Source organism: Tupaia chinensis, unplaced genomic scaffold (genome assembly GCF_000334495.1).
Source record: "Tupaia chinensis unplaced genomic scaffold, TupChi_1.0 Scaffold143584_1, whole genome shotgun sequence".
In the NCBI taxonomy this organism is placed as follows: domain Eukaryota; kingdom Metazoa; phylum Chordata; class Mammalia; order Scandentia; family Tupaiidae; genus Tupaia; species Tupaia belangeri.
In genome coordinates this window covers 9,458,785-9,472,052 of record NW_006203430.1, presented here as the reverse complement: position 1 = coordinate 9,472,052, position 13,268 = coordinate 9,458,785, and the positions used below count along the sequence as shown (strand labels likewise).

The 13,268-nt window shown below is 47.6% G+C and overlaps 1 protein-coding gene and 2 pseudogenes across 1 annotated transcript; 2 read left to right on the top strand and 1 right to left on the bottom strand.

The window, feature by feature from the left end:
- Positions 1-67: 67 nt before the first annotated feature.
- On the top strand, positions 68-5,842 carry FNDC10 (fibronectin type III domain containing 10; the record flags this gene model as incomplete). Its single annotated transcript, XM_027766542.1, is given in 10 exon segments — positions 68-201; positions 312-495; positions 790-840; positions 2,056-2,152; positions 4,906-4,987; positions 5,252-5,341; positions 5,343-5,369; positions 5,371-5,483; positions 5,486-5,709; positions 5,711-5,842. Coding segments are annotated over 10 exon segments (1,134 nt in total), but the record flags the coding sequence as incomplete, so codon positions are not given.
- Positions 5,843-5,984: 142 nt separating this feature from the next.
- On the top strand, positions 5,985-7,098 carry LOC102471238 (U2 small nuclear ribonucleoprotein B''-like; annotated as a pseudogene).
- Positions 7,099-8,820: 1,722 nt separating this feature from the next.
- LOC106733338 (proteasome subunit alpha type-1-like) lies at positions 8,821-10,086 on the bottom strand (annotated as a pseudogene).
- Between the last annotated feature and the right edge of the window lie 3,182 nt (positions 10,087-13,268).

Below are 13,268 nucleotides of genomic sequence, written 5' to 3'. Positions count from 1 at the left end.
GCCTGCCACCGCTGCCGCCGCGCCGGAGCCTGCAGAATGCGTGGAGTTTACCGCGGAGCCCGCTGGCATGCAGGAGATCGTGGTGGCCATGACGGCGGTGGGCGGCTCCATCTGCGTCATGCTCGTGGTCATCTGCCTGCTGGTGGCCTACATCACCGAGAATCTCATGCACCCGGCCTTTGGGCGCCCCGGTCTGCGCAGGCAGCCCTGAAGCGCAAGTCGGCCAGTCCACATGGATGCCACCTGTCCTGAGTGCGCCTGGGACTCCAGGCCCTCAGCCCGCTGTCCTCCTCTTCCGGCCCCCTCCTTAGGATCCCCACGGAGGGCCTGCTGGAGATGAATAGGGGACCGGTTGGCCCGACACCTTGGCATCATCACACGACCTTCCTGGAGTCCCAGACTGGCTTGGGACTGGCCCTTGGACCTGGGCTGCAGTGCCAGCCGTGTCTAGAGCACTCCTGCTCTGCAGAGGCCTTTATTAGGGGCAGCCAGGACGTATGGCCCCTTCCAGCAAGAGCCATTGGCATCCCTGGATCATTGCCCTGCACCTCCATCCTGTGCCAAGTTGTTTAAGCCAGGCTATCATCATTGCTTGGTCACTGTGTGCTTTGCAGGTCCCAGGGGCCGGGCCCATGGAGCGTGTCCTTCCCTTGCACCACCCCAGTGGGCTTAGATTAGCTTTGTGCCTTAGTATCTCGGGCTCACTGCAGGATCCAGCCACCTGTCCCCTTGCTGTCCAAGGGGGTCTGTGGCCCTGAGACTGGCCAGCATGTTTGTGCTTCTGGCCAGAGTCCTCCTGGGGACAGCCCCCCTCAAGCTTTGCAGAAGTGTGGGGTGAGGGTAAGGAGTTCTGTGTTTTCCTGTGTGGGTGTCTGACAAGACGGGAACCTCAGTGTAGCTCAGGGGGTGGTCCCAGAGTCCAGCTGCTGCGTCGAGGGATGAGTGTCCTCTGATGTAAAAAGGCAGGCGATTCTCCAGGGCCAGGCATCCTGATTTCCTCTGTGTGTGCAGCCTCTGGCTAGGGCTTTCTGAGGGGAGCTGGGGACAAGGATGGACACTAGCTTCGCCTAGCCAGGCCTTCCTCTGTGGTCTGGATCTCAGCTTCAGCCAGCCCAGGACACCTTAGTAGCCATGGTGTGTTCAACAGCACTACCCTCAACTCTTTCCAACCTTGGGATCAAGAGCTCAGGGTCTGACCCTGTTGATGCTGCCTGCCTGCCATGGACACCCCCAGGCAGAGCAGCACGCACACACACAAGGAAGTGTGTGTAGCAACCCCGGTCCAGGTTGCATTCTGTGATGACCACCTGGTGATGTGGGGCACCAGGAAGAGTGTGGCACCACCTGACTCTTCCTGAAACCCTGGCTCTGATTCCTGGACTTGTACCTCCTGGTCATTGTGACTCCCCACCCTACCCCCACCTTCCGCCTCACTCCAACAACCACCAGAGACCCTGGGCCCTGGCTGGTGCTTGTGCAGCACCCCTACCCTACCTCTGTCTTTGCTCTGCCTGCCCCTGCGTGATGCTGGTCAGGTGCAAACCAGGCACCCATGTCTAAATGTCCATTATTCTCAGACTGAAAATGCTGTCTTGTGTGTTTATTTGGGAGATGAGAGAGAATGGTGCAGAAACGAGGGAAGAAGTACTTCCCATCTCCAAGGTCCTCAGGTATCAGCTCAGGGGCTGGCCTCAAACCCTGTTCATGATCTAGGTGGGGTGGGTCCGGGCACTCTGCCCTTGCGATTTTCTGGCAGGATTTCAGGCAGGGTGTTCCACTGCTCATCTGTCTACCCTTGGGCCTTGGAAGAGTGTCTTTTCCTGGACCAGCTGTGTTGGCAGGAGTGGGGGAGGCAGCACCTGGTGACTTAGAAATAGCCCAGTCTCAGGGTGACCCACTTGAGCTGCGACAGGCAGCAATTAGGCAGTGCTGGAGGAGGAGAGAAGGGAGAGCTCCTCTCCAGGCTGTGGCCTAAGCAGAGGCAGAGCAGGGCTGGTGGGGTGGGGATGAACAGAGGATGGGAGGGTGGGTCCTACGTGTACCCTCTCCACTCAGTACACTTCCTACCCAGGCTATCTTTGGGACAGCCTGGAGCTTGCTGTGACCCTGAAAAAGCAGAAACTGCTGGTGGTGGGGGGAGCGGAGTGTGGCAGTGAGCCAGATTCTAAGGAGTGACTCATCCCTGGGTTAGAGGAGTACGTGAGGGGAGGGAGGGTGCAGTAATGTGTCTAGACAGTGGAGAGCAGGAGTGTGTGTGTGTGTGTGTGTGTGTGTGGGGGGGGGTTCTGGTTCCAGCAGCCTCCTGTCCTGACTTTCTGGGGAGACCAGATGTATTCAGGTGTCTTACCAAGGATAGGGGACCAGCATACAGTGTAATGGTTGTTACTGGACTCCCATGTAGTCAACTGTGGTTCAAGTCCCAGCCCTGGCGGCTTAAAACTCATGCTGGCCCCATGTGTGTGCATGCCCAAGATCCCAGGAGGAGAATGGAGGAGAAGGGATTGCAGCATGGCCATCCCCCCTGGGGGGTGATTTCTTGCTTTCTGTCTGTCTCTCTCTCTGGCGAGAACACGTGCCCTATAGCAAAAATATTTCTCTCAAAAAGTAATACTGGGGCTTGTGGGTGGGATGGTGATTAAGGGTTCTGGATTCCCACATGGCTGACCGTAGTTCGAGTCCTGGACCTGGTGGCTTGCTTTCTCACTTTCCCTCTTTCTCTCTCACTCTGTCCCTCTTGGGTCAAATTTAAATAAAGTTAAATAAAATAATTCTTTGAAAAAGTACCAACAAGGATAGAAGAGGGGCCCCAGTATCCAGCTTCTAGGTTCTTGGGAACAGCCAAGTCCCAAAGCTGGGACTATATGGTCTGTTTTAGAGCTGTTTTCCCTGGGCCTCCACCCTTCCAGGCCTCTCTGGGCGTGAGCTCCCACCAGCTGAAGCCAAAGGTCCAGACTGTCAGCCAGTTCTGAGGGGTTTCTTAGACCTAGAGTCCAACTTCAGGTATCCAGAGTTGGGGCTTGAGCAGCCCTGCCCTGCAAGGTCCAGTAGACAAGCCACACCCAGTCGTCTGCCTCTTAGACTGGCTCCACCATCCTCTCAAGGGCACAAGGACACCCTGTCCTCCACAGGGTCCATCCAGAAGGCTGACAGTGCACCTCTACTTCCTGGAGTAGCCTCCCTCCCCATCCCATGTTTCTGTCTCTATCCCTCTGTCCTTCCCTCTTTCCATTTCTTCCTTCGTTTCTCTCCCTCTCTCTCAGATCATGGTGCTCTGTTCTCCTTAATGACCACTTCTACTTCTGGGTGGGTAGATGTGTCTGTGTAACGCCATGATGGTTTCTCTCTGCCCTGGAGGTGAGATCTGGACTCTAACTTCCTAGGATGGAGAAGTAATCTGCTTTGATTCTGGAACACTCTTGGCTACTCGGGCAGTCATCCTTACAAGAGCCACGTAGGGGTGGTGCAGGCAGTCGTGTGTTGCTCTGCAATCCTGCAAACCAGATGGCTGACAGTGGATTCAGAGCCTGAGTCAAGCTGAAACATGCCAGGTGAAAGCGCATGTGCCCAAGATCCTGATGAGCTGGAGGGCTCAGAGAAGAGGATTGCATTGTGATGAGACCCTGTTGTGTACTCTGTTGTGCATGTGCTCTCTCATGAAAGAAATAAAATAAAAAAAAAATAAAACGTAAATGTATTTTTAAAAAGAGAAAGCCATGTAGCACTTTCAGCCCCTCCACTTCTTCATCTGTAAAGTGGGAACAGTAATAACTAACCCAACTTACCAACAGGTAGAAATGAGTAAGTCATTGCTACTGTCCGAGCCGCAGCTAGAACTGCTCACTGGGCCAAGACCCCCAGCACCACATCCCCAGCCTGATCTGCTCCAGACACGTGATCCTTCTTGAAATTTCCACTACAGTAACTCAGGGACATCTTACCCTTCCATGTCCAAACCAGAACCCTGACCGCCCACTTCCTGAACAATAGTGTACGTCCTCATCACAGCCAGCTGGAATAATCCAGTCGTTCTGTGAACGTGAACTGAAGGCTCTCATGTCCCTTGTGCTGAGGCAGTTGTTCCCTCCACTGCTCCACCAGGATGGGTGGTGGTACATGCCAGACCTCAAAGGAGCCAGCTTTACTATCATGTAAGAAGGTCACCCCTCCTGGGTGGGGACAGGACACACAAAACAGCAGTGACAGGCAGAGAGGAAAATACACGATGTGGGGCTATCTTAGGACTGGGTGTCAGGATTGTTGAATCTGGTCTTCAGGGACAGCCTAAGGAGCTGCTGAGACAAAAGGTTTGGCCACTCTAGCCGGATAGTAGAGTGTCTTGGGTACCTGACACCCCAGACATCCAAACCTCTCTGGGAGGTGGAAGAGAACCCTTATCTGGGGCATTACGTGCCCACTCTAGGTAGGGGGATAGGGCCCATTCCACGAAGGGAGGTATTCAAAGATCAGCAGCACACCTCTTTTTAATTCTGAAGCTTGTTTTTTGTTTAGTTTTTGCTATAGTATATGGAGTGTACATTCACTGGGAAAAGAGAAAGAGAGAGAGAAATCACCCCACAGGGGAAATGGCTATCTGCAACCCCCTCTCTTCCCTTCTCTTCTCGAGATTTTGGGCATGCATGCACACACGTCCAGTATGTTTTTCAAGCTTCCGGGTCTGGGACTCTAGCTGTGAAGCTGGCTATGTGGGATCCAGTTGTCTTAATCACCATGCCTGGGCTGGCTGGCCCCTTCTAAAGTTTTTCTTGTGGCCATTATCTCCCTCAGGTTCCCTTTTGCATCGTCAGTCTTTTTGTAACCAAGCCATAAGACAATCAAAGTAACTATTGTTAGTTCCTACAAGAGCCACATAGGCCTCAGATTATTTACTCTCTTGACTTTTTGAAGAATCTAACCCAAACGTGGATATCCGATCAAATCATACAATTTCTATCAATAATATGAATGACTAAATTAAAAAAATAATCTTCTTTTTTTGAGAAGTTTTTGCTATAGGGCGTGTGCGCTTGCCAGACAGAGAGAGACAGAGAGACAGAAAGCGAGAAATCACCCCCCAGGGGGGATGGCCACACCACAATTCCTTCTCCTCCATTCTCCTCTCGGGATCTTGGGCATGCACGCACACGCGCCCAGCGTGAGTTTAAGCCACCGGGTCTGGGACACGAACCGCGGTTGACTACGTGGGAGTCCAGCAACATAGCCATTACGCTAGCTGCTGGTCCCTAAATTAAAAAAAGAATTGAAGCAATGCCCTTTTTTCTCAGTTTGGCTATGCAGTAGATACTGTGGCTTTAAAGACCATGAAGATAAGGGGGCAGGCCTTTGTTTAAAGAACTGGGTTCATCCACCAACGCTGAGGCAGTTACAAGGATTTCCTTTTTATGGTAAGCCAATGCAAATCTAATACGCAAAAACAGATTCTGACATATCTAAAAAGTGTGGCACTTTTGATGACAAAGAAAAAAATAAAAGAAAAAAGTCAAAATTGTGAACCAGACGGCAACAACTACAAACAAAAAACCTAGCCAAGGAACACCAAATTCAGCTAATACCCAAGGAAGTTCAACACCAAATCCTCAAATATCTGGTTACCCTCCAAACTATATTTTGTTCCTTAATAATTTACCAGAAGAGACTAATGAGATGATGTTATCCATGTTGTTTAATCGATTCCTTGGCTTCAAGGAAGTTACGCTTGGTACCTGGGAGGCATGACATTGCTTTTGCTGAATTTGAAAATGGTGGGAAGGCTGGAGCTGCCAGGGATGTTTTGTAAGGATTTAAAATCACACCATCTCATGCCACGAAGATTGCATGTGCCAAAAAAGACCTCTTTTTTAAAGAATTTTTTTTTAAGATTTAGTTTATTTATTTATTCATTTATTTTTTAATTTGAGAGAGAGAGAGAGAGCGAGAGAGCGCAAACAAGCCACCTGGCTATGTGGGATCCAGTTGTCTTAATCACCATGCCTGGGCTGGCTGGCCCCTTCTAAAGTTTTTCTTGTGGCCATTATCTCCCTCAGGTTCCCTTTTGCATCGTCAGTCTTTTTGTAACCAAGCCATAAGACAATCAAAGTAACTATTGTTAGTTCCTACAAGAGCCACATAGGCCTCAGATTATTTACTCTCTTGACTTTTTGAAGAATCTAACCCAAACGTGGATATCCGATCAAATCATACAATTTCTATCAATAATATGAATGACTAAATTAAAAAAATAATCTTCTTTTTTTGAGAAGTTTTTGCTATAGGGCGTGTGCGCTTGCCAGACAGAGAGAGACAGAGAGACAGAAAGCGAGAAATCACCCCCCAGGGGGGATGGCCACACCACAATTCCTTCTCCTCCATTCTCCTCTCGGGATCTTGGGCATGCACGCACACGCGCCCAGCGTGAGTTTAAGCCACCGGGTCTGGGACACGAACCGCGGTTGACTACGTGGGAGTCCAGCAACATAGCCATTACGCTAGCTGCTGGTCCCTAAATTAAAAAAAGAATTGAAGCAATGCCCTTTTTTCTCAGTTTGGCTATGCAGTAGATACTGTGGCTTTAAAGACCATGAAGATAAGGGGGCAGGCCTTTGTTTAAAGAACTGGGTTCATCCACCAACGCTGAGGCAGTTACAAGGATTTCCTTTTTATGGTAAGCCAATGCAAATCTAATACGCAAAAACAGATTCTGACATATCTAAAAAGTGTGGCACTTTTGATGACAAAGAAAAAAATAAAAGAAAAAAGTCAAAATTGTGGAACAGACTGCAGCAACTACAAACAAAAAACCTAGCCAAGGAACACCAAATTCAGCTAATACCCAAGGAAGTTCAACACCAAATCCTCAAATATCTGGTTACCCTCCAAACTATATTTTGTTCCTTAATAATTTACCAGAAGAGACTAATGAGATGATGTTATCCATGTTGTTTAATCGATTCCTTGGCTTCAAGGAAGTTACGCTTGGTACCTGGGAGGCATGACATTGCTTTTGCTGAATTTGAAAATGGTGGGAAGGCTGGAGCTGCCAGGGATGTTTTGTAAGGATTTAAAATCACACCATCTCATGCCACGAAGATTGCATGTGCCAAAAAAGACCTCTTTTTTAAAGAATTTTTTTTTAAGATTTAGTTTATTTATTTATTCATTTATTTTTTAATTTGAGAGAGAGAGAGAGAGCGAGAGAGCGCAAACAAGCCACCAGGTCCAGGACTTGAACCATGGTTGGCCATGTGGGAGCGTCCAGTGCCTTAACCACCACGCCACCTGCCGTCCCCCTGAAGAATTATTTTTGATTTAACTTTTTTTTTTTTTAAGAATTATTTTCTTGGGACCAGCAGGTGGCGTTTATAAAAAAGAATTATTTTCTTTAACTTTATTTATTATTATTATTATTTTCCAATTTGATCAGAGAGACACAGAGAGAGAGAGAGAGAGAGAGAAGAAGAAGTGAAAAAACAAGCCACCGGGTCCAAGACTTGAACTGTGGTCAGCCATGTGGGAGTCCAGCGCCTTTAACCACCATGCCACTTGCTGGCCCAAATTTTTGACTTAACTTTATTTTAATTTGACCAGAGAGGGACAGAGTGAGAGTGAGAGAGAGAAAAAGTGAGAAAGCAAGCTGCTAGGTCCAAAACTCGAACCGTGGTAGGCTATGTGGGAGTCCAGCACCTTTAACCACCATTCCATCAGTTAGCCCCAGAAATAACTTTTAGAAGAGTATCTATAAAGGACTTGGTGTTACTTATAGTGTTTTTGATAATATTTGGTCAGGTCATTTTAATTGTTGGAGAGGAAATGAAAGTGAAATTTTTGTGAAGGACTTAAAAAAATTAGTCTTTGGCCTTAGTGAATAATGAAATATGAATGTGTCCCGAACCCGCGAGACGAATCGGGCAGGGTAACTCGAGCAAGGGGGCGGAGGTCTGGAACCGGCGCAGCAACGTCTCAGCACGGGAGCGAAAGAAGTATCACAGCTCACATAGTGTCACAGCTCTTGATGTAAAAGTTTCGCTCATTTATTGAGGGCTAGAGCGCTTTCTTATATACACAAGGTAGAGGGAGGTAGGCGGGGTTTACAGCGGACCTTATTGAGGACCTGCCAGCTCTGTGTGAACCAGGGGGTCTGCATTCCTGGTGTCTGTGTCAAGGTCGCACCGGCCATTCTTAAGCAGTGAAGGTCATGACAGCCATTTTGATGTGGGCGGCTCCCCACATGAATGCTTTAATTTTGTACAGTAAGTTTTATTTGTATTTTAAAAAAAGAAAAAACAAAGTGACTCTATTGTATTTAGTTTTGGAGTCTATCCTTTTTTTTTTTTTTAACCAGTGGTGAAACATTTTTATTTCATGGTGGTCTTTAAAATTGGAAAGACACTATTTTTTTTGTATAAAAACATTAGTACAGGAAACAGCAGTGGGTGTAATGGCTATGTTGCTGGACTCCCATGTAATTGACCACAGTTTGAGTCCCAGATTCGGTGGCTTAAACTCATTACAGGCGCATGTGCGAGCGAGCCCAAGTTCCTGAGAGGAGAATGGAGAAGGGATTGCGGCATGGCCATCCCCCCAGGGGGTGATTTCTTGCTTTCTGTCTCTCTTGCTCTTTCTGGCGAGCACACAAGCCCTGTAGTGAAAACCTCTCAAAAAAAAAAAAAATTAGTACAGATAGCTATACTTTCTAGAAAATGATTATGTAAACCTTTTCAAATAAAAATGCTCTCCATTATAACTCTTTGGAGAGGCTGCTTGGAAAAAACTCAACTGATTCCTACAACATACTATTCTAGCACTCTGTATCTTTTGGTCCAAAGTGTAGATTACTGTCATCATCACTGTAATATGTTCCTGCTTTCTTACATGTTTGATAACACACATATTGACAAATTTATCACTTAATGTTCCATCAGTTCATCGGCCTTTTCTGCAGGTTCATCAGCAGGCTGGGCAGGCTGTACCTTTCTCTGTGGTCTTTCTTCAAGGCCCTCCAGGAACGGAGACATATCATTGTCATTATAGATTGTAAACTCCAAGTCTTTACCAACAATTCCAATGGAAACATTCTTTGTAGTTAGGTCCTGCTCTGCAGGAAGAGTCTCTCTTAAGGCATGTAGACCATATTTAACCAGTTCATTCAAATTACAGTCCATAAACTCAGACATAGTCTCTCCAAGTATGAGCTGACTGAGAACAGGCTCCAATGGACACAGTGCTGCAGTCCAAACAGTTAGGAGATGGACAAGTTTGGAAAATGTGAGGGCCCATATTATCATAACCAGCAATGAGTAGCCCAACATCATATTGTCTCTGGCCATATCATTGTGTTGGTATCTGGGTTTTGCTTCCAATTGGAGACATAAGCAGAGATACAGAAGTGGCCTATCAAATACAAACCTGGAATCCAAACACTCTTGGCGCATAAAATTACATAACAGTCTAGCATCCGCAGTAAGCCCTGCAATTGAGATACCAATATGGTTGCCAATATGAAGAATTTGTTTCTGGGAACCAGCAGTTAGCATAATGGCTATGTCGCTGGACTCCCATGTAGTCGACTGCGGTTTGCATCCTAGACCCGGTGGCTTAAAACTCATGCCAGGCATGTGTGCGTGCGTGCCCGAGATCCCGAGAGGAGAGTGGAGGAGAAGGGACTGCGGCGTGACCATCCCCTTTTATTTCTCACTTTCTGTCTCTATGTCTCTCTCTGTCTGCCTGGCGAGTGCACACGCCCTATAGTGAAAACCTCTCAAAAAAAAAAAAAAAAAGAATTTGTTTCTGATGAGCTGCAAACTCTGACTGTGCCCTCTTCAGTGCAACCAACATGGCATGGGTCTTCATTTCAGACCAACTGGGGCTGAACCCTGTTAAATAGCTTCCATAGCATATTCAGTTTGATGAATCCTGCCCTGAGGCTCCAAACAGTGACATCATTGTCATAATGGTTTTGAAACATGGTTCCAGCACCAGCCTGGTTGCTGCCTCCTGCATACCTATGATTCAAGGAATATTGCCAAATCTATCTTCTTTTAAAAAAGAATTGTTTTACTTGAACTTTATTCATTTATTTTTAATTTGGCCAGAAAGGGACTGAGTGAGAAAGAACAAGACAGAGACACTTAAGTGAGAAAGCAAGCAACCAGGTCTGGGACATGGTCCGGCCATGTGGGATGGAGTCCAGTATCTAACCACCATGCTACTTGCCGGTCCCTTGGAGTCTATCTTAGTAGACTTAGTAGGAAAACCAGTCTTTTACTTCTTTCACTTCACAATGAGTCTTACAGAACCTAAACGCTTGCCTTCCTCACACAGGTGGAACCTGATGCTTAACTAATGGAAGTTAACGATAACCTTGCTGAGTCTTTACAGATACTGGGCTATGGAGATAGGAAAGATACCCCAGCCTCCTCCCATAGGACTTGTTTACAAGATTTTCACCAATTCATGCATTGTAGTTTCCCTATTATTTTGTTTTTTAGAGAGAGATTTTTGCTATAGGGCACATGCATTTGCCAGAGACATAGAGACAGAGAGACAGAAAGCAAGGTATCACTCCCAAGGGTGATGGCTATGCCACAATCCCTTCCCCTCCAGTTTCCTCTTGGGATTTTTGTGTTTTTTTTGAGAGGTTTTTACTATAGGGTCTTTGTGGCCGCCAGACAGACAAAGACAGAGAAAGAGAAAGCAAGAAATCATCCCCCAGAGGGGATGGCCACGCTGCAATCCCTTCTCCTCCATTCTCCTCTCGGGATCTTGGGCATGCACGCACATGCACCAGGTGTGAGTTTAAGCCACCGGGTCCGGGACTTGAACCACGTTTGACTACGTGGGAGTCCAGCGACATAGCCATTAAGCTAACTGCTGATCCCTCCTCTTGGAATTTTGGGCACATATGCACATGCACTTAAGTGTGTTTTAAGTCGCCGGGTCCGGGACTCAAACTGGTCAACTACATGGGTGTTCAGTGACATAACCAGTACACCATCTGCTGGCCCCTCCCTATACTTTTTGTTGTTGGCTTCACAATTTTAACTTATTTAGGTCTTTATTTAGAAGTCATTTAAAAAAAAATATTTATTTTAATTTTGCCCAGAGAGGGACAGAGTGCGAGAGAGAGTGAAAGAGAAAGTGAGTAAACAAGCTGCCATGTCCGGGCCTCAAACTGTGGTTGGCGATGTGGGACTCCAGCACCCTCAACCACCAAGCCACCTGCTGGCCCTAGAAGTCACTTTTGTATATAGCATAAAGAAGGGATTCAACATTTTGTATAGTGATCCAATTTTACCAACTTGATCTACAAAAACGACCCATTCTTTTCCAATGATACGTAATCCCCATATGCACATGGGCGTTTATGGCCTAGTGAATCCTGTAGGTCTGTGTGTCTTTTCCTGCAACAGTACTACATCATTTTTATTATTATAACTTTTTTTTTTAAAAAAGAATTATTTCATTGGCAGCCAGCAGGTGGCATGATAGTTAAAGGCGCTGGACTCTCACATGGCAGACTGTAGTTCAAGTCCCATCCCAAACCTGGTGACTTGCTTTCTCACTTTCCCACTCTCTCTCTTCTGATCAAACTGGAAAATAATAATAATAATAATAATAAATAAAGTTCAATAAAACAATTCTTTTTTTTGGGGGGGGGATAGATTTTCGCTATAGGGTGCCTGAGCTTGCCAAAAAGACAGACAGAAAGTGAGAAATCACCCCCCCCCCAGGGGGGATGGCCACGCCCCAATCCTTTCTCCTGCATTCTCCTCTCGGGATCTTGGGCACTCATGCACACACAGTTTAAGCCACTGGGTCTGGGACTTGAACTGCAGTTGACTACATTGGAATCCAGCGACATAGCCATTATGCCAACTGCTGGTTCCAAAATAATTCTTTTTAAAAAGAATTATTTTATTGAACTTTATTTTATTTATTTATTTAAATTTGAACAGAGAGAGACAGAGTGACAAAGAGAGAGAAGGAAAGGGAAAAGGCAAGCCGCTAGGTCTGGGACTCTAACCCGGGTTGGCCATGTAGGAGTCCAGCACCCTTAACACTACACCACCTGCCGGCCCCTATTATTATAACTTTGATATCTTTTTTGCAGGGGTAGATTTTCGCGATAGGGCATGTGCACTAGTTGAAGAGAGAGACAGTGAAAAGGAAAGTGAGAAATAATCTCCTATCAAGGAGGATGTTTCCTCTGAAACGCTGGCTTTTTGACCTCCTCCACCAAGAGGGCTGGTTTCTACCTCTGCCTACCATTCCACCTTTCTAGGCATACCGACTATTTCCACATTTTCAGTTTCGATCTCTTCCATCACTTCGCTGAAGATATAATTCCTACATTGCATTGGGTTCTCCAGTTCAGTGTCCACAGTACCTTTTCACAGCTGCCACGCTTTATGCTTTTATTTCTCATCTTATCTGGTTCTGTTTCCATGATGGATTCTCGCCATTCCTTTGCCCCTTCTCCTCCTACCTGCACTCCCAAAGCAAAACAACAACTCACCGCCCACTCCAAGCCTGCATGCAAGTAGCAAGCTGGACAACAGAAACGTGTGGCTGGCCTCGCTTCACTGTAACGTCGTGACCAAAACTCAATCCTAACACAAGCACTTTGTCAACATGCGCTCTCAACTGGGTCTTTCGTAGGTCATCTCTAATTTTTTCATCCTAATACTTTAACCATAATTCCACTTATATGTTAAACTAAGTACTACTGAAGGCGTGAGCGCAGTCGGAGAACAGGACAGGAGCAACACTGAGGATGCGGACCATCGGCAAGTTCGGCGACTGGCAGAGAGAGCGCTTCGAGGGAAGCGCGACGACTGGCTGCAGGCCAGAGAAACACGAGCCGGAACGAGGCAGAGGGAACTAGCGATACCGTAGCCAATGCGGGATCAAGCTGACGCGGAGCTCATCGCGTCACCTCCAGAAACGCCGGCGGGGCCTTATGACGCCACGCACGAGTGTGCGTCGCCTGCGCGACGGAGGGGACGTTATGACGAAAAGACGCCGGTGCGGGAGGCCGGACAGGCAGCGCGGTGCGGAGCGCAGGCTTCAGGCTGAGCACACCCGGGACGGACGCAGCTGGCCGCATCCCTTGCCCACTGTGGCGCCGGCCGGCCCTCTCCTCCGCCCGTGACCCGGCGCTCGGCGAGTAGGGCGTAGCCACCTAAGGCCGCCGCGCCGCGGCGCGGCCCACGCGCTAACGTCGTCTACGTCGCCGCTTCCGTATCGTTTAATTCCGGACGCCGCGGCGCCCCTTT